Source organism: Thrips palmi, unplaced genomic scaffold (genome assembly GCF_012932325.1).
Source record: "Thrips palmi isolate BJ-2018 unplaced genomic scaffold, TpBJ-2018v1 HiC_scaffold_18, whole genome shotgun sequence".
In the NCBI taxonomy this organism is placed as follows: domain Eukaryota; kingdom Metazoa; phylum Arthropoda; class Insecta; order Thysanoptera; family Thripidae; genus Thrips; species Thrips palmi.
The window spans coordinates 17,303,221-17,323,059 of NW_023144627.1; the positions used below are offsets into that span (position 1 = coordinate 17,303,221).

The 19,839-nt window shown below is 49.9% G+C and overlaps 3 protein-coding genes across 3 annotated transcripts in view; 1 reads left to right on the top strand and 2 right to left on the bottom strand.

Annotated features, from left to right (window-relative positions):
• Positions 1 to 67: 67 nt before the first annotated feature.
• LOC117645070 (phosphatidylinositol 3-kinase catalytic subunit type 3) lies at positions 68 to 4,641 on the bottom strand. Its single transcript, XM_034384977.1, has 17 exons — positions 4,449 to 4,641; positions 4,050 to 4,238; positions 3,822 to 3,978; positions 3,581 to 3,694; positions 3,306 to 3,464; positions 3,137 to 3,232; positions 2,862 to 3,059; positions 2,592 to 2,777; positions 2,364 to 2,512; positions 2,119 to 2,256; positions 1,927 to 2,035; positions 1,699 to 1,827; positions 1,486 to 1,607; positions 1,184 to 1,398; positions 961 to 1,110; positions 619 to 862; positions 68 to 536 (listed from the first exon to the last, which is right to left on the bottom strand). Exons 1-17 carry the CDS (start codon positions 4,517 to 4,519, stop codon positions 305 to 307), a joined length of 2,658 nt encoding a protein of 885 aa, XP_034240868.1. The 5' UTR covers positions 4,520 to 4,641; the 3' UTR covers positions 68 to 304.
• Positions 4,642 to 4,816: 175 nt separating this feature from the next.
• Positions 4,817 to 19,839, top strand: part of LOC117645072 (serine/threonine-protein kinase S6KL) — a 29,665-nt gene continuing 14,642 nt past the window's right edge. Inside the window, exons 1-7 of the mRNA XM_034384979.1 lie at positions 4,817 to 5,010; positions 5,274 to 5,386; positions 5,472 to 5,598; positions 5,687 to 5,788; positions 5,877 to 6,000; positions 6,094 to 6,360; positions 6,550 to 6,638. Coding sequence (XP_034240870.1) covers positions 4,927 to 5,010; positions 5,274 to 5,386; positions 5,472 to 5,598; positions 5,687 to 5,788; positions 5,877 to 6,000; positions 6,094 to 6,360; positions 6,550 to 6,638 — 906 coding nt within the window. The 5' untranslated portion in view covers positions 4,817 to 4,926. The remainder of the gene's footprint in view (positions 5,011 to 5,273; positions 5,387 to 5,471; positions 5,599 to 5,686; positions 5,789 to 5,876; positions 6,001 to 6,093; positions 6,361 to 6,549; positions 6,639 to 19,839) is intronic.
• Positions 7,905 to 14,800, bottom strand: LOC117645071 (probable inactive protein kinase DDB_G0270444). The gene is given in 3 exon segments (XM_034384978.1): positions 7,905 to 9,796; positions 9,799 to 10,881; positions 14,636 to 14,800. Coding segments are annotated over 2 exon segments (1,950 nt in total). The 5' UTR covers positions 10,880 to 10,881; positions 14,636 to 14,800; the 3' UTR covers positions 7,905 to 8,927.

Sequence of the window (19,839 nt, forward strand, 5' to 3'; positions counted from 1 at the left end):
CTGTGCTTTCAAGCACTTGCGCTTATTTAATTAACATGGCACTTGCAGAGAAAGTAAAACCAATACAGTTGGTAAAAAATATCACATATATTGTATTTAAATTTCAATGATCAGGGTTAAAATCATCTTCACCAATGCACAGCTGAAAATGAACTGTAACTACAGTACAGTGTAGAACACACATCGATTGCACAAAGACTTGTTACAAATAACTGAACAGCATCAGTCTTACAAATCTCTTACAGATATTTAGTACAATTCATACCCAATTTTGACAACAGGAAATATCACAGAGTAGTAATTATTATGTGCGCCAATACTGGGCAATTTTGTGGAATTTCTCCACCATAACTGCAATGACAGCTGTCACAGACAGATCCAAGACAGTTTGCATGTAGTGCACTGCTTCTTCATCACTCAGGTCAAGTCTGAGTTTATCCTGAACTTTCTTGACTGCTTTGTCAGGTTCTAGGGCAATGTCAGGCACACTGGCATCAACCATTAGAGAGAACAAGTTCAAAATAAGATTTGCATGCCTGTTAGGAAAAACAAGAAGAAATGGTGCAAACAGGTGCTGATAGATGATCAAACATAGTTAACATGATAGTATGTCCAAACCTGCGTAAATGTAGAAATGCTGTATAACATTGCTTGCGAAATTCATGGTAATGATCAGACTCTGTTCCACCCATAGCTTCAACCATTTCCTTGCTAAGCTTAATTGGTGGAGGAAGTGGCTTAGGATCTCTCCCCAAAATGAAGCCAAAATCAATGTGGAATAGTTTTCCATCTGATGTAAGGAGAAGGTTGTCCAGATGCCGGTCACCAACTCCAAGGATATATGTTATCACACAATAACCAGCTAAAAATTTTTTAAAAAAATAAAAAATTATTGAACAACTTAGATATATGTACATTGAGTAAAAGAGAGCTGATGAAAGTCTTAAAAAATAATCTTACCACAACTTCTAACATAATTGTCAATTATTTCTGGCTGGATTCCATAAGGAGCACTTTCCATAGGATGGTGCTTTCTGAAGAAATTCTGAATTGATCCATCAGAGGCAAGAACCTCCGCAACAGGCAGGGAGTCAATGAATTGCACAAAGCCTAAAAAACAACAGGAGAAACCATAAGAATTCTGATTTAAAATTGTACTAGAAATCATAAACATTTATCATACCATGTTTAGTGCTGGTGGCCAAGACACGATATGGTGTAAGCTTCAAATCTAAGTTTTCTCGCCGAAGAAGTTTGTCCATGAGTGATATGCTCTGTAGAATGAGCTGATCCTGACGAAGGTCATCTCCATGTTTGAATATGGCAACATATTCAGTGTTGTCAGTTGTAAGGAATGTTAAACGAGATGGCATTAGAGCAGACTTAAATAATGTTGCTCTGAAAGCAAAAATAAATTATACTACGGGGGTAGATTGTACAGAGAACAGATAATTGTTTTAGAAAGTACTTTGATCTGACACTTACGATTCAGCCACAATACCTTTGATATAAATATCTGGATTTAGTGGAAATGGCAATGGTTCAATGTTGGCAAAGTTAATCATAAAGGTTTCAGAGTCTACAAATAATGATTGTAGACGCTCAATCTAATCAGGATAAAATAGCTCAGTTAGTTAACAACACATTTAAGTTATTGATAAAAAGACATACTACTCTCTAGTGATAGGCTGAACACACCTTTTTGGTACGGTTGCCACTTTCACGAGCAACCATTTTTACAAGTTTCACCAGTTCAGTGATAAAAATTTGTTGCCGAGCTAAAATAATGCGACGTTGTTGGCAATCTTTATTTCCTCTCTGTAATGTCTGCAACACAAGCAAAATTTTGAAAAATACACAAGTGAGGAAACATTTCATGTACACAAACAGCCAGAGATGAGGAATAATCTCAGTAAACAAACATACTTGCAGGAAAGTCTTCTTAACAGTACAATACATTTCTCTTGCAGGGTTGTCTTGATAAATACCTCCATCATGCTCCTTCTCGTGGGACTCACTCTCAGTAACAAGATACCTAAAATATTAGAGTTTCATATGAAAGCTGCATCAAGATCATAATTCATGACTCTCACATATTTTCACAAGGCAATGTCTCACCAAAAGAAGTAATTTGCCAACGTCATGTTTTGGCAAGCTCTGTAGATAAGAAAACTTGCTAAATTATCAGCTGAACTCGAGCTGATGTTGATGCAAGAAGCTACATGTGACTTCTCCAAATCTACATCAACAGCACTGCTGCAAAAATACAGGAAATTCATAGGTTTAGAATTGAAAGCAGAACCCACAACTCTCCTTCTCACCCTTAAACAGAATAATAATTAATTGATAAATGAGTTTGATACCTGGCACTACACTCGCACACAACAGAGGGAGCTTCCTTTTCTTCCTGAGATCCATAGGAATTCACAACCCGTGAATAGCCTGCATTTATTTCGTCAAAATTTTCATATTTAAGAGCTTGCACTAGTTGGAGTAGGTATAAGAGCAGATCCTGTTAATAAAAGACATAATTTACCAGTCATATATAATATTAAATTTTAAATCAACAGATAATCATGCTTTGTTCATACCTCATCTGGTGCCTGCTGTAAACGAGACACTGCATAACGCCGAACTGCTGGATGCGTGAACTGTGGGCTCAACAGCTGTAAAGCATCTTCAACATCCATGGGTACCCACATTTCCAACATGCTCAGAGCCTGTCTCACTTCAGCATGGAGTTTCCAATTTACACACAGCAAAAATTTGGTGAGAGCCTAAAACAAAAATGAAGACATTAATAACCCAAAGGTAAGTTTTAATTCAGGCTGCTTTCAGCTTCACTAAAATTGTAGTATTACCTTTTTTTGATTGCTAAGATAAAATCGGAATCGCCATACAAGGTCTTGTTCTTCTGTTGTCAGAACTTTAGTAGGAGGGTAAGCAACTATGTTATGCAAATGGTCACGGACAGTTGCATTGGGCTTTGCATCTTTGTCAGACATTCCACTTCGCAAACTACGAGCAAGTTTATGATGTTTGCTCTCCACAAGGTTTTCCTAAATCACATTTTAATGTACAGATAAGCTAAAGACTTAAATGAATAAAAATGTCTACACAAAAGAAGGCAAATTACCTCTAGTATTTCATGATCTGGTACAGTAACAATTTCTGGTTGAGTTTGGAATGGGTAAATGTTGTCGGCATCTGGTTCAAAGTATACAACAGAATGCTGGAAAATACATGATCAGTTAGGATCAGTGCCAAAACTTTAAGTTGAAGTTTTTGTTTTGAAGGTAACTTACAGGGTTACCAGCATGTTTCAGCTGAGGAAATTCCACCATCAAGTACAGAAAGTCAGAGCTACGTTTCTCTCGCTCATTGATAACTTCCATCTCTCTAAATGACAAACGGTCTAACCAATCAACTTTTGGTAAGTAACCATTTCTATGCCGTTTAGACAACTGAAATGAAAAAATCAGAAACCATGATGATTACTTGTATTGAACCAACCAGGAGAGCATCATGTTGAAAACTATCCAAGCTTGACTAGAGCACTCTGGCTCCAGGCATGACATACCTTGGAAAGTCGCTGCATCTGTTCCTTACCATGGCTGCGAGCCTTACCAGGAGTAGAACTTGGTGAGGAGCCGTCAGCCACACGATCAGGCCACACTCGCAGGTCTAACATACCCTGAGACAGAGTAAAATAAGCAACTGAGTGATTGGAAAATATGAGACAGAACTTTCCAACGAAAGTTATTACACATGCTGAAAATGATAATTATTCAAACCTAAGAAAGCAGAGAATACATTCTTACTTGTCGGAAAACACCATGATTTCCAAATAACATAACAGTTGTCCCTCCAACTGGCTGCAGCTTGCAGGGTCCAACACAGTCATAAATCGTTAGGGCTAACTGTGCATCTCGAGGCAAATCACAGAACATGACAGGAAGTACAACCCATTCATTCCAGCTGGAAATAGAAAGTGGCAAAAGTGTTAATGAAAAGGGTAAATCAAAACACAAAATAAAAGTTTAACATACCTCCAACGAGATGAAAATGCTTTGTAAGATGTGGTTACGGGTAGAGCCAAAGGTCTCCCTTCTGAGAAAACTTGACATTCAACTATCAGATCCGCACAGTTTTCTTTGTAGAGACCAGAAAATGCTAACATAGGATTGTGTAACAGTTTGTCATATTCAGGCTTCAAACACTTGCCATCTAGAGTCCCGCTGTAAGAAAGAAGAGTAATAACTTAGCTGGAGGCGTGACATGCAAAAGGTACATTAGCAATTCATTTAATATAAACTGTTGTCAACGAGAGGAGAATAATAGGTGCACGACCTAAAAGCCAAAGAAGGTATCATTGCTCCACTCATAATAGAAGTCTAGGTTAGAGTGCAAGGGAATTCATACTGTGTGAAGTCTCAAGATAAACTCACATTTTTATCTGCACTTTTTTCTCGACTGAAGAACTGTAGACATAGTTGAATTTATCCTTCAGATCATCCATTTTTGTGTGTCAAAGATGTTGACACATGCTCTATTTCTTTATTTTTTTCACAATAACTAGAAACTTAAGTTTGACATAAGAGCGCTGACAAAAGATGGCAGCCCCAAGAAAGTGTTCAGATTGTCCATCCTTGGCACACTAAACAGTCACGTCTAATGCCTTAATTTCTTATGATTCTTTGCATATAAAGGCAGCTTAGTATTTTGATGTTAATTTATTAATTTTTCTGTGGTACAGCCGTTCTTTCCAAGAAGAATTATAGAGGTTGTAATAGTTATTGTACGTGAAGTGGCTAATATTTCTGTTTGTCAGCCTGGAGTAACAGGTGAGCTTTGAAAATGGCAAAATTTTCGTAATGTTTGTAAACATTGTCGATATGCCCTCCAAAATACTGCAGCAACCAACAAATGGGCAACCTAAACGAAAAGTCCATTTCCTGTTATGGTCATTCCAGGGGTGATATCTATAGGCAACGTCAAGATTTAAGTCAGGTAATTTGGGAGTGGCATTTAACACCCTTGTACTAACCTTTTAATTAAAAAGTCACATGACATTTTTGCATGACAAGTTTCTAGTATTTTATTCTTTGCTCTCATTTTGTACCTTTTTTCATCATGGTCTTTCAAACTAGTGCAGTTCAATTTTTGTCCCAAGTAAATTGTGTTTTTGCCGAATTTGTATTCATCTGTTGCTCATTGTGACACTTTGTGCACTTTGGCTTGTTGTAATCATTCTGCCCGTTCCTTTCTTACAGTTTAGCTTAGCAAGTTTTGTGAATAACTGGAGTGGGCGCTCATACATTAGTGGTACTAGTCAGCACTCATCGTACAGTGTTTCCAGACCCTGGTCAAGAGTATCACGACGAAGGTAATAAGGGGAAAATTAGATAGAAAATCAATGAGGATTCCAGTGTTATTTAAGCACTAATCTTTGATTATTTTTTTTGTTCCAGATGGAAAGAATCTACTTTAAGCAACCCATACCACATTGCAAAAGCCACTTGGCCAGTACCCTACATAGAAGCTGTGTTCTTACCAGAATTTAAAATAAAAGGACCAATAACAGAGAGTAGTTTTCAGGTAATTTAAATATTTCACTTTTAACTTTTATGTGAATGGGATCAAACAAGATTGGTCAATTCTCTCAGTTTTGTCATTGTCTCTGCAGGTTTTAAAGCCTTTATCTTATGGCGCCTTTGGGCAAGTTTTTCATGTTAAGAAAATCGACACAGGCGATGATTATGCTATGAAAATTCTCTCTAAATCAAAGGTATTCATCAACTCTGTGTTTTCTTGAAAATTGTTTGTCTTCAGTCAGATGGTACAATCGCCTTGATCTTGTTCTGTATTCATTGCAGATAATCTCTGAGAGTGCAGTTCAACAAGTGAAAGATGAAGCAAGAATTCAGTCCACTTGTGGGCACAATCCTTTCATTGTTAACTGCCCTTTTTACTGGCAAAGCAGGAAACAATTATTTATAGGTAAAATATGATTTTTAAGTAGCTGTCTCATGTGCTGAAATATACTTTAATGCAGAATTTCCATCAACTTATTTTGACTCTTTGTGCTTACAGTTAGTGATTACATAAGTGGAGGCGAGCTTCTTGACCTGTGTCGCTCATGTATAACATTACCAGAAACTTTAGTACAAATCTATGTCGCAGAGCTGGCTCTTGCGCTAGACTTTTTGCATAATGCTGGTGTCATTTATCGTGATCTTAAGTTAGAAAATATCTTACTTGACTCTGACGGACATTGTCAGCTCATAGACTTCGGCCTGGCTAAGTGGCTACGATATGGAGATCGCACAAATACTATCTGTGGTACATTGCAATACATTGGTAAGTACCTCAAAGACCTCAAGCTTCCAAAGAATATGTTAGTAACAATGATGATGGATCAGCTAGTTTGAATTTTCTAGTCTTCCTTTCATTTCTTGACTCCACATTTTGGGTCCTGTGGTAAAATGTATTCTCAAGTCAAAAAGTGTCATGTGTGTCGTCTATATAATAGTGGTATAATTTTCTCAGCGCCGGAGGTGCTGAGCCGCGAGCCGTATGGCCACGCCGCGGACTGGTGGTCTCTCGGGGTCCTGGCTTGTTGCATGCTGTGCGGGCAGGTAAGTGCCAAGGGAAAGGGCCGCCCAGTTTCTAGTGAAAGACATTGCCGGCTTCTCTGGCCAGGTTCTCTCGCGCCTCGAACCGAACGTGTGACCCCACCAATGGGTTCCTCGTTCGGGGAGCAATCCATTGGTGGGGTCACACGTTCGGTTCGAGCCCCATCAAGCGACTGAAGTTAAAAATTCGTCTGGAATTTTGACCGCCTCCACCGGTGTTGTGGCAAATCCACTGTGAGCGGCAGGCCTCGTGTTTGCGGAAGCAGGCCGGGGGCACCGCGCACCGCGTCTAAATTGGGCCGATGGTAAGGGACTGGGCCCAGGCTAGCCCAGGCCGGGCCTCAGGCCGGGCGATGGACCACATCGACGGCATCGAGGTCAGTGCCCAATCTGAGCCATCTGAGCCGGCCCGGCCGGTCTGTTGGACTCCAGTCCGGGGCCTTTTTCTGCCCTTGCGCCTCCACACGCGCGTGGCCCACTCGTGACTCGGTTGTGACACTGTTTTGTTTTCCTCAGTGCGCACTACACTGCACGTAGCGGCTGTTAAAAATATCTACCTCCTCCTTGTCAGTGCAGGTCAGCCCTCATCATGAGTGGCTGCTTGAATTTTCATGTTCCTGCGTATTTTCAGTTATGCGCCGTAAACCTGCATATATCTACTTTTATTTATTAAATTAATTCGCATGTGCCCGTTTATTTTTTCCTTTGAACCAATTTATACGATTGCAACCAAAAGTCGCGAAGCGCCTGCGATGGTGGGCCCGCCTGTTACACAGCCGTGCGTTGCAGTGTTGCCTACCCTCAGTTGGCAGGCGCTAGGCGCCTGCGGGCGGGCCCGCCTGTTACACAGCCGTGCGTTGCAGTGTTGCCTACCCTCAGTTGGCAGGCGCTCCACGTCGAATGGAATCATGCCAGAGTTTGGGGATTTAAGGCTGAGATTTAATTGCAAGTCAAAAACACATGGGCAGTTGACCCTTTGAAGGGTATGCATTCCTTTTGAGGAGAATCTTCTGGCCCAAACATAAGTCGAATTGGTTTTTCATTGGCCCACATTACTTGAGCAAAATATAATTTCTGCTCAAACTAACTTTTAACTTGAAGACCTGTCTGTTTCCAAGTTTAAAACTACATTATTTAATTTGGTTGTGAAGTTTTCTTTTCTTTAATATTGTTTATTGATTTTATATTGGTTGGAGAAATAATGTAAGATGACAACTGTGTCGTTTTTTGTTGACTGTTGGGTTGCAATACAAAATACAAGTCACCAAATCTTTGTTCATCCTTGGAGAAGAGTTGATTTATTTCTGACCACTTAAAAATACAGACAAGTAATAAAATACATTTAGTTTGGATGGACAGCAGGATGGGTATGGGTCACTCATGTTCAGGAAATGCGTTCCCGAATTGGTTTTACAATTTCACTATGTCTCAAGTAGACTTTGTGTAATAATTTATCGCAAAGAAAACTAACCGTAAAGACGCACTCACACATTCATAAAACTACTTTAGAAAAATACAAAAAAGAACAGCTTAATGTTACCTATGTACACAAGGCAATTACTGTTCAAAACCGTCTTACTTCGTAACCATGAGCATCAGATTCTTCAGATCAGTCTTGACTACGGACCAATGTTGCCAAAACCTAAACATAGACCACAGTTTGACACATCTATTTGAAACCCTTAGATTTCCGCGTACAATTTTACGGCCAAACACTCCTTTTTTAAAAAGTTATTAATTTTATATTTTGACAAATTTGTGGTTTTGGCAACACTGCGGGCATACAAACATACACGCCTTTTTTTTTCTTTAAAAAAATTGCAACAAAAGAAAGGAAACATTGGCAAGCGTGTTGAGCCTGATTTTATCACCAAGTAGATAATTCTACGCTGAGCAATGGCGCTCAAAGCTCACTGCATATAAACCTACGCGACTTAGAGTGAGGAAAGTTTTGTTTTGTAGGTCGGTACGCGATCGACCTGCTGCTGCACTGTGCTGCACCCAGCTAGTTTGCTCTACAGTATCGGTCTACGTGCAGTTGGCACTATGAGTGTGCGCAGTATGCGTTTTTACTCTAAACTGCTCTAAACTCTGCCGCACTTAACTTGTACTGTGGACCGGTCTGTCCCTTCCCGGCTAGAAGATTTCAATAAATAGCTAAACTTTTCATCCTATAGCGCGGGAAGGGACAAAGCCGCGGGGCACCCCGTGGCCAGGCAACGGTGTGGTTGCCGAGTCAGAGGGGCTTGAATCGGCGGTAAAGACGACCTCTCGCTGAGCGGACGGGGGCCTTCACTGGACGGGGGCTGCGGGGGCCTCCGCGGCCACTACTGGTGCCTCGGGCGCTGCTGCCGCCACCGGCGCCACCGCTGGCGCCACGGGGGCCACTGGCGCCGCTTCCGCTACCGCTGACTTGAGGATCGGCGCCGCGTCGTCCTTCTTGATCTCCTCCTTCTTGATCTCCTCCTTCTTAATGTCGTCCTTCTTGATTTCCTCCTTCTTGAGCTCTTCCTTCTTAATCTCCTCCTTCTTGATGTCCTCCTTCTTCTCCTCCTTGATGGCGGGGATCTCGAGCTTCTTCACCTCCTCCTTGGCGTCGGCCACCGGGGCGACGGGCACGGCGGGCACGGCAGGCACGGCGGGGATGGCAGGGATATCGACCTTTTTGCCCTCAATGGGGGCCTCCTCCTTCTTCAGCGTTTCTTTGATGTCCTCCTTCTTGATTTCCTCCTTGATGGGCTCCTTCTTGATTTCGTCCTTCTTGATCTCCTCCTTCTTGATCTCCTCGGTCTTGGGGAGGTCCTTGGCCTGGACTTGCGGCTCGGCCTTGACCGCGGTCTCGGTGGGCTTGACGGCTTCCTGCACGGCGGCCTTGACTTCCTCCTCGCTCTTGCCCTTCTTGATGTCGTCCTTCTTGAGGTCCTCCTTCTTGGGTGTCTCGGTAGGCTTCTTCTTCTCCTCGCCCTTCTTCTCGGCCTCACGCTGTTTCCTCAGGGCGGTGTCGGCGTCGACGGCGGCCTTGGCGTCCTCGGGCTTCAGGTCCTTCTTGACCTCCTCGTCCTTCTTGATTTCCTTGATGTCCTCCTTCTTGATGGGCTCCTCGATCTTGGGCAGGTCCTTCTTGGGCTCCTCCTTCTTGGCCTCCTCCAGCTTGATGGACACTTCGGCAGACTTGACCTGGAGGATGCCGTCCTTGGGCTTGGCGTCGTCACGGCCACCTGCTTGGCGGCCTGGGGCAGCTCGCCGATCATCTCCAGCTTCATCGGCTCGCTCTTCTTCTCGGTGATCTTGTCCTCGATGGCGTTGGAGGGCTCCACCTTCATCTCCTCCGTGACGAGAGCCTGGTCCTTGTTGGGCTGCAGTGGCTCAATCTTGGCTTCGGGCTTGACGATTTCCTTCTTCTCCTCCTTCACTTCCTTCTTCTCCTCCTTCTTCTCCTCCTCGGGGATGGCCTTGGCGGCGGCAGGGATGCTCTCTTCCTTCTTGATTTCCTCCTTCTTCTCCTCCTTGATCTCGGGGATAATCTTGGCCTCCTCCTTGATTTCGGGGGCAATCTTGGCCTCCTCCTTGATGATGGGCTTGATCTCCTCCTTGATCTCCTCCTTCTTCTCCTCCTTGATTTCTTCCTTGGGCAGCTCCTTAAGCGACTCCTTGGGGATCTCCTTCTCCAGCGTGGGCTCCTTGATCTCCTCTTTGGGCAGGTCCTTGATGATTTCCTTGATCTCCTCTTTCGGCAGTTCCTTGGGCGCCTCCTTGAGAATCTCCGCGGGCTTGGCGAGGGGCTCCTTGATTTCTTCCTTCTTCTCCTCCTTGATCTCCTCCTTGGGCAGCTCCTTCAGGGCCTCCTTGGGGGCCTCCTTGGGAGCCTCCTTGATCTCGACGGCCTCGACGGTCTTGAGCGCGGGCTTTTCCTCGACGGGCTTGATGTCGGCTACCGGCTCAATCTTGACCTCCTCGACGGGCTTGACGGGGGCCTCGGGGATGGCGGCGGGGGCCTCCACGGCCTTGACGGCGACCTCGGCGGGCTTGGCGGCCAGCTCAGCCGTTGGCTCCACCGGGACGATGGGCTTGGGCTCCTCCTTCCGCGACTCGTCGGCGGGGATGTTGACGGGCGCGGCGGGGGCCGCGGGGGCGGCGGGGGCGGCGGGGGCCAGGGCGACGGCCTCCTTGGCCTCGGGGCCCTCCTGGCCCAGGGGCATGGCGCTGGCGCACGCCACTAGGGCGACGAAGAAGTACACCTTCATGGCTGCAACAGAAAAAGGGGCCGTGCGTTACAACCGATTCAAAATGAGAAAAAAACCTGAAACGCTACGCAGTACACACTTTCAGTTTTGAGTGCGCCCCGCGCGCCCTGCGTGTCCCCGTTTCGGCAGTGTGGGAGAAATGCCAGTCTCTGGAACTGAACCGCGGCACTGGGGCTATTTCCGGCCAGCGCGGCCAATTCGCGCAATTGGATGATGCGACGCTAAGTGGCTTTGCTCGGCTTTGCTTTGGGTCGTCGGCCCTGCGCCCTGCGCTCGCACTTCCTTGAGGCGGCCAGCATCAGTCCCCGCATCAGGTGGAGTCCTGCGGCCCTGCAGACTCATTCCGAGAGTCTCGCTCTGTCTCTCTCGCACCTTCACGAGACGCCCCACGAGTGCGGGAGAGACTGTCGGAATCAGTCTGCTGCAGCCGGGCCGCGGACCCCGAGGAATCGTTCCCCCACGGGACGCCCCTTGAGTGCGACAGACAGAGCGACTCTTCAAAATAAGTCAACTGGCTCCGCACTCGGCGCCATGGCCTCTGGCGGACCCTCGCCCGGGTTTAGCAGGTGTCCCTGCAGACCCTCTGTCTCTCTCGCACTCCTACGGGACGCCCCATGAGTGTGAGAGAGACAGGGCGACGGCAGCCACGGCAGCCTGCAGGCACGCAGTGTCGCCGCGTCTTATCGCCGCATTGGCATGTCACAATGGTGATCCTTATCGCGAAGGTAAGGTAGCGCCGACTATAGGGTGGCCCCTCCAAAGGGTGGCCCCACTATAGGGTGGCCCCCAAGCGCCTGGCGCCCGGAGCCCCTGCCTGGACCCGGGTAGATCTGCTCACACTGGCGCTGCACATGTGAACCAGAGAACGGGCGGCAGCGGCTGCCAAAATGTTCGAGACGCGTTTTGAGCTCCAGAGTCGCTAAACAGGACAGGTGTCTATCGGTCTTCCTCGTAACCTAACCTGCGCAGTTTTGACTCAAGGCCGGCCCTGGCCTCCAAGGCTAACTCTCTAATGAAAGTGGAAGGAAAGCGAACTCCTTGGCGGTAAAGTGCCACTGGATTGCGCGAGCCTTGCGGCGCCGTGCGGGCGGCCTGGCAAGGCAAGGCCCTGGGCGATGCTTATCGAATGCCTCGCAGAGCTGCATTCGCCCTGTCTCTCTCGCACCCACACGGGGCGCCCCGCGAGTGCGAGGGAGACAGGGCGACGGCACCGCGCTCAAGGCGCGAGCTGCCCGTTTGTGAATCACTATCGCGACGGCGCCATGGCGCGCCAGAGGCGCCAGACCTTCCCGCCGGATTTTCGTCCGAGTTTGGTTTGTGGACCGCCGACGACTCGAGGGCGTCCCGGCAACGACTGCGCGAGACACTCTCTGTCTCTGTCGCACTCGCGGGGTGAGGCTCTCGTGGGGAGAGAGAGAGAGAGAGAGAGAGAGAGAGAGAGAGAGAGAGAGAGAGAGAGAGAGAGCGACGAATCAGTGAGAACCCCTTCCTTAATCTCGCCTCTCGAGTTCGCTGCACCAGTTTTAATTAAACATCCCCCGTTGCCGTTTGCATGAGACATTTCCTTAGGACTCTCCTCCACCGGAGAGCAGAATACGCGAAACGCAGCGCGAAATGCGCCCAAATTGCAGCATAAATTTGCAGTGCGTTATGCATTTGCGATGGGCCGCTCGGCCTGGCTCGGCCGCGCGGAGAGAGAAGCCTTGCCTGCATTCTGTTTGCGGCGGGGCGGGGCGGGGCGGGGCGTTCCGGCACCCCTCCCTGCATCCCGCCCTGCATGCTTGTTAGGGCCGCCTGACTGGAGCGGGCTTGACTCAGTGGCGCAGCGGGCGCAGCGCAGGCTGCCTGTGCACACGTCACACCACTGTATGGCACGGCACAATGTCAATACAGCCCCCTTCCCCCGCCCCTTTCCCCTCCCCCGGGGGCGCGGGGTGCCACCCTGTTAAACGCTTCCCAGTATCCGAAGGTTAAGAGAAAATGAGCACTTTGCTGTTTAAGAGCGGTTGCGCACGGAAAAAAGTTGGTCCGACCAAGTTGACTGTCACGGTAAATCCATCGAGATGGTTTCACCGTGCTGAAAATAACAATAAGAGCCAGTGCCCAGGACAAACTAAAAATTTTCAATTCAGTTGGGCCAACCTTTCTTTCGCGCACATGAAAGGAAGCCAAAGGCAGAGAAGCCAAAGGGATGCGTAGCTCGCTCAACATTCCCCCCCCCCCAAAAAAAAAAAAAAAAAAAAATAAAAAATAATGGAAACACGGGAAAGCGCCCTGGTTGAAGAATCCATTTGTTTCCGCCGCTGCGCGACAAAGCTTTCTGCCGTCAGCGGGAATGAATAAATAATTGAATTGACAGCGCCCCGTCTCTCTCGCACCCCTGCGGGACGGCCCGTGAGTGCGAGAGAGACAGAGAGAGACGGCTGCCTAGCTGCACGTCACGGGACTGAAGTGCCAGGGCTTGCCAAGCTGGCAGCCCTAATTGAAGTGGCAAGGCGCAAGGTGCACAAGGTCAGGACGAGCCTCCACTGTTATTCGAGGAAGGTGACGTCATAATCCTTAGAAATGTGAATTTTGTCGCGTTCGTTGTGGAATACGATGTCGCATTGGTTTGATCCGCGTTCAAACGAATGTGGCATGCAAATGAAACGGCCGTGTCCACGTTCCAACGAATGTGACATCGCGTTCAAAGGAACGTGACGAAGTCCACCTTCACGAATGACGTCACATTCGTCCAGTAATAACAGTGTCGCAGCGCAGGGGTGACTTCCGACTCGGACGGAGAACAATTAATTTTAAAAAAACGCGTTCTTTTAGCTACGTCTAAATTTTAAAAAAAAGGGGCTTCACTTTTTTTTAAAAAATTTTATTTGAAAAAGCTGAGGTCTAAGGTAGACCTCTCCTGCTGAGAGGCGTCGACGTCCAAAAACAAAAACGTGCAAAGGACTTTAGTATACGCGGTGAGGGCTCTCCTAGAAGCTGCGCGCCAGTCTGCGCGCTGCCTTTGGAGATTAAAAGCAGAAACACGGCACAAAGGTTCGGGCGGTAAGCCCCCCTTCCCCCTCCCCTCGCAATTAGCCTTAGCCCGGCAGTTCCGCCGCTTTGAACGCATCTCGGAAGTCGGTTTATCGCTCCGCCTTTATTCCGTTATTACTCGAAGGGCAGTAATGAAGTTGCGAGACCAGCAGCCATTCATGGAACAAAACTCGCCAGCAATTTTGCATGCCTTCGCTACAGTGTGGCGGTGGGGGGAAAAAAACGGAGCCTGGACCACACGTTCACTGCACTCTGCATGCTCGGCAGGCACCGTGTAAAAAATGCATTCGCGAGGGAAGGGGCGCCGGCGCATTCTCCTGCATCCGATAGTTTCACAAAGAACCAGTCGATCCACTGTTAGCGTTTTCCGACCAAATATCGTCTGGCTCGTTCAAAGTCCCCGATTTTTAGTTCCGGTAAAGCGGCCGCGTCCGGCCGATCGGAATGTCTACAGGACTTGCACTTCGGGTTGTCTAGAAAACGCGACCTCAACCGCGCGCAGGTCAGCGTCCGCGACCAATGCGTCGTTGCGAACAAAACATTTGGCATGTTTTGAGCCGGTCCTGAATGCATTTCCCCACTTGGCTGGGCCACTCGCGCGAGCGCGTCCACACACACGCACCCACACACACACGCACACACGCACGCACACACACACACACACACACACACACACAGAGCCGGTGCACTTCCGTATCCAGTGGCGGAGTAGCTTCTTACCGGTGGCGGTGTGTCTTGACGCTCTTGAGGGTCCTCACGGGTGGCACGAGTTCGCGGTGGATCGCGGAAGGCCGGAAGGCGTGTGCACGGGAAGCACTCTGCTCGGCTCTGCTCGGCTCCGCTGCACGTTCTGTCTCACTCGTCCCGACACTCAATGCCGGAGCCTCGGCCGGGCCCCGGTCTTTTAAAGCCTTGGTGGTGGCGCGGCGTAGCTGGCGTAGCGCACGGACGGCCGGCCGGGGAGGGGAGGGGGTGGGCCGCTGGAGGGGAGGGCAGGGCACGGCCGGAGGGGCGCAAGCGCAGCGCAGGCGGCGCAGGCGGCGCGCGAGGTGCCAAATTGAGCACGATTGAGGACGCCCCGCCAAAAGGCCCCGCCAGAGGGCCCGCCGAGATTTGGTCTCGTTTTGGTGTCACTGGGGACGCACGCGTGACGACGCGTGGTCGCAAAGCGCCGCAAGGCGCCGCAAAAGCGCCGCGGAACACGGCGCACAGTGGGCCAGAAGACCGGTGATGCGGCCAAAACTCTAGACGCGCTTTGAGCTCTAAGGCCGCTAAGCAGGACTCGAACCGAACGTGTGACCCCACCAATGGATTGCTCTCCGAACGAGGAATCCATTGGTGGGGTCACACGTTCAGTTCGAGGCCTGTTTAGCGACTCTGGAGCTCAAAACGCGTCTAGAGTTTTGGCCACCTCCACCGGTCTTCTGGCCCACTGTGACACGGCGCACGCGCAGGGGCGCTTGCGGAAGACCCACCCCCCGGAGCCGGGCAGCCTCCCGCGCTTCCCACACCCCGCCCCGCACCCCGCCCCGCACCCCGCCCCGCACCCCGCCTCTGCCCCCAGGATCGATCCCTGCCTGGCTCCGGCAGCGTCCCGCACACGGATTCCGAGAGTCGTCGCTCTGTCTCTCTCGCACCCATACGGGACGCCCCGCGAGTGCGAGAGAGACAGAGCGACGACTCTCAGTGTGCTGGCTCGGCTCCGCCAGGCTCCGGCATCCCGGCCGGCCTAGGCGGGCCTCGGGGGCCGTCCGGGAGCGGCCTCATTATGCCGGAAGCAGGAAATTCGAAGATCCGCCGCCCTCGGAGACGTTCAAACGCGTCGAAATTGACAGGATTTTGGGAAAAGAAAGAAGCAAAAGACTCATTTGTGTTAAAAATTGCCAAGAGTTAAAATTTAACCTTCCTTTTTTTGCCTGCAATTAATGCATACGGTAGTACGTACCATTTAAGTAAAAGGACAAAGTAGAAGAACAAAAAAAAATCAATTTGACGATTTTTATGACGTTTTGTTTGATTCCGAGCTCGTGAATCCGAGTCAAACCGAGTCAAATCCCCGCCTCATTTGGCGGCGGCGTTTCCGCGCGTTTCCGCCACTGGCGCGAGGCGCGAAAGACGACGCGAGGTAGCGCACAGGAGATGCTCCCCTTTCGCTCTGACCTCAGAAGGATGTAGACCGCCGCTGTCGCGCTGCGTCTCGCCGCGTCTCGCCGCGTCTCGCCTGCCTGGAGTCACCGCGGTCGCCTCGGTCGCCTCCTGCACGGAGCGCGCCGCACGGAGCGCGCCGCCGGTGTAATCGCGGTGCAGTTGCAGCAGCCCTGACCCGATGATCGCTTTGCTCGCTTTGCCGCGCAGGCATTCCTCGTTCAGAGGTAGGTGTAGGTGTGTGTGTGTTTGTGTGAGTGTGTGATTGTGAGTGTGTGTGTGTGTGTGTGTGTGTGTGTGATTGTGTGTGTGAGAGGGAGAGGGGGGGGGATGAGAGCAGGTGCGGATACGGGGAGGGTCAATGGGGTTTATGGCCCCTCCCCCACATAGCCCCTAGATATCCGCCTGAAAAGTAGGCAAAAATTGCTACTTTGCCCCTAAAAATAGGCAAAAAGTGATACTCCCCCCCCATAGGCCGCCTCTGGATCCGCCTTGGTGAGAAAGGAGGGAGAGGGTGTGAGAGAGGAGATAGAGGGTGAGAGGGTTAGAAGGGGGAGAGGGGTTTTCTTCCAAGCATTTTTGTATTAATCGTATTTTTGCCCCTAAAGTTGACGTGGCGAACTGTGGTGAGCTGGTACACTCCGAGTTGCGAGTGTAGCGGGAGTGCTACTCGTTAGATGAGCAGGGTGTTAGCTGAGTGCGCCCTCTCTGAGCGCCTTTGCCCCCTCGGGCCCACGGAAGGCCCCTCGGGGGTGGAAGGGGGCCCCAACGGGGGACCCCAACGGGGGGCTTCGCGGTCGATAGATTCTTGCTGACAAGTGCGACCCGTCATCCGCCCCGTCGGCCTGCGCTGCCCAGATTTATTTGTTTCACTTGCTTTAAAAAAAAAGTGGGATGAAATTAAAAAAAAAATCTGACGCATTTTCGAGGTAGGGTGGTTCCGGACTATGCCCGTTCTCCGCGACGAAAGAACAACGCCCCGCTAGACGGAAATAGAGAAAACGACTGAATTCATCTGGACAACACAAACCGTGCTTTGTTTGTCCAGCCTTTCTCTGACGGCATTTTTAGAGCAGCGATCTTCCCGGGTCTAATATTTGTCCCCTCCAATCTGGCCATGCCTGCCTGTGGATGCCGGCCGGCGGGACGAGGACGGAGGACGGCGCGAACTCGGGTGGCGCCGGCCGGGTGGGGAGGGGGAGGGGGAGGGACAGGGACACTGCCCGACAGTCCACCTTATATCCGCGACGTGAGCAGGCCTAGAGGCAGCAGACTCATTCCGAGAGTCGTTTCCGACGCTCTGTCTCTCTCGCACTCATGGGGCGTTCCGTATAGGTGCGAGAGAGACAGAGCAAATCTGCAGGCCTGGGCAAGGGGCCGCCCAATCGTATTTCAGTACGGGCCGGGAAGGGTACGGCGGGCTTATCACCCATCCCATTTCATGGCGTGGCGTGGCGTGGACAGGGTCGGGACTGGGACCGGGCCTCCTGGGGTGGCTCTGCTGTCTGCACTGCGCACACAGTGGGCCAGAAGACCGGTGGAGGCGGCCGAAATTCTAGACGCGTTTTGAGCTCCAGAGTCGCCAAATGGTACTCGAACCGAACGTGTGACCCCACCAATGGATTGCCCTCCGAGAAAGGAATCCATTGGTGGGGTCACACGTTCGGTTCGAGTCCCTGGCGCTAGTACGTACAGTCGTTTTGAGGTCATCGCAAGTGCACATTTTTCGAAAGCGCTTCGCAACGCGGTCCACGCGAATGTCAGGCCGGTGTTAGCGGCGTTGCGCGTTCGGCGCCCCGCTCGGCGCCCCGTGTCACAACGGAGAGCCTGCGACACGCCACCGCCTCTCTGCTCTCCCAGTGAACTATTCGCCTAAAACGGCAGATTGCATCGCCAGAAAAACTTAGACATCGACGGTTTCTCTGGAAAGGTGTGCAAAGCAACCCTTTCGCACGCAAGTGCTTCTTTGCCTCTGTCCACCGCTGCCTCAGGTGGCTCCTGGAAAATAGACCCATTTTTCCAGGGAAACTCCAGGCACTGCTCTTGCAGTCTGCCGTCCCTCCGAACCTCAAACCCTGCCACCCTGGCCGCGATGCCGTCCTGGCCACCCCGCCAGAGCTGGCAGCCCGGCCCGCTATCAGAGGCGCTGGTATGTCACGCCAAGGCTCGCCACGGCTCGGCTCATTACCATGCCCCACACTCGATGAGTTTGACGATTTCGTGCGGATTGATTTGCAGGCGTGGATCCAGGATTCTTCCAAAACGCAGCACTGTAAAACCTCTACGAAGAATCGCTTCGTAATACGAAGAAAATGAAGGCATTGTAAAATCTACGAAGAAATGCTTCGTATTACGAAGCAAAATCCTTCTTTATACGAAGCATTTCACACGTTCGGTTCGAGTCCCATCTAGCGACTCTGGAGCTCAAAACGCGCCTAGGGTTTTGGCCGCCTCCACCGGTCTTCTGGCCCACTGTGCGACGCCGCTCCCTGTCGCCGCACTGCTTGGCCGGTCGTCGGCCGGCCCCCTGACGGTCACTGCCATCGCCCTTGCATTGTGCCTCCAATTGCATAACAGCAATGCTGTCCACTTTCTTTGCAAGTCGGCCGACCGGCTGCCGAGTGCACCACACTGTGTGCATCGCGGTTCGAGCGCGCGGTGCTCTTGGCCTGGCTTGCCTGGCTTGCCCGCGACGAGCTTGGCGGTCTCCGCGATGTTGCCAGCTCGGTTTGGCGATCCGGCAGGCGCTGCACTCTTAAAGTCCTACGGTCAAGTCAAGACTCTCAACATTATGGTGAAAATCCTCTGTATTATCGTGGTGGTGCATTTAATTCTTAATTATTCACCTTTGAAAATTTATCGCACCGTATCGATATTTTGTCGAATTTCTTGCGGACTATGGAGAAAATCTCCACCGTATTGGTGCAGCCTTTCTCCGCAAGGTAGTGTGTGCAGGAACAACACGCCAAGGCCGAATGGGACAAAATTTACGTCTTGATGAATATGACGTCACTCTCGTCGAGTTACATTGGTGCGAACGGAGAAGGGAACCTTTGTCTCAAATTGAAGACCGGAAGGTCCGGCAGTTGGTCTAGGGCACACTGGCCCGCACATCCGTGTCCGTGACCTCCCTTGCGTTTTTGTGGTTCCGTGTTGTGTTGGCCGGGGCCTTGCTCGGCGCTGCTTGCCCGTCCTTAGAACTGGAACGGTGTGGTCAGTCGGACACATCTCGCATTTTATTTTCAACGGACACTGAAAACTGAAAGAAGGGTGAATGTTGCGAACAAATTGCCGAGAAATATTTCTTATAGCGCCCTGAGGACGATAATCAAATTTTGGCATGAATTGTTTTTCCACACAATGTGCGAAGGGAAAACATAGAGCTCACCCCAATGTTCTCAATGAGCTCACCACTTCATGGCGAGAATTTCGGTTTCTCACCGGTTGCGCGTTGAGAATTTTGAGTCTCGCGCGAGGGGCACCTCACTTTGAACACACTAAATGTTATGTACACTATTGAACGAGACATCACAGTTTTTTGTGCACTCGAACTTTTCAGTCGGATTCCGATGGATTTCAGTCAAATTTCGATGAATTTTTGTCGAATTTCGATTAATTTTTATTGAATTTCAGTGAACTTTGCATGTTTGACTAATTTATGTGTACAAATTTGGCTGGAGTTATTTCCTCTTATGCCACACGTGACTTACGGCCGCTCAATTTAACTGCGAGTGAGCCGCGAGGTGCCAACGACCCCGCGGCCACGGCGCGGCATGCTT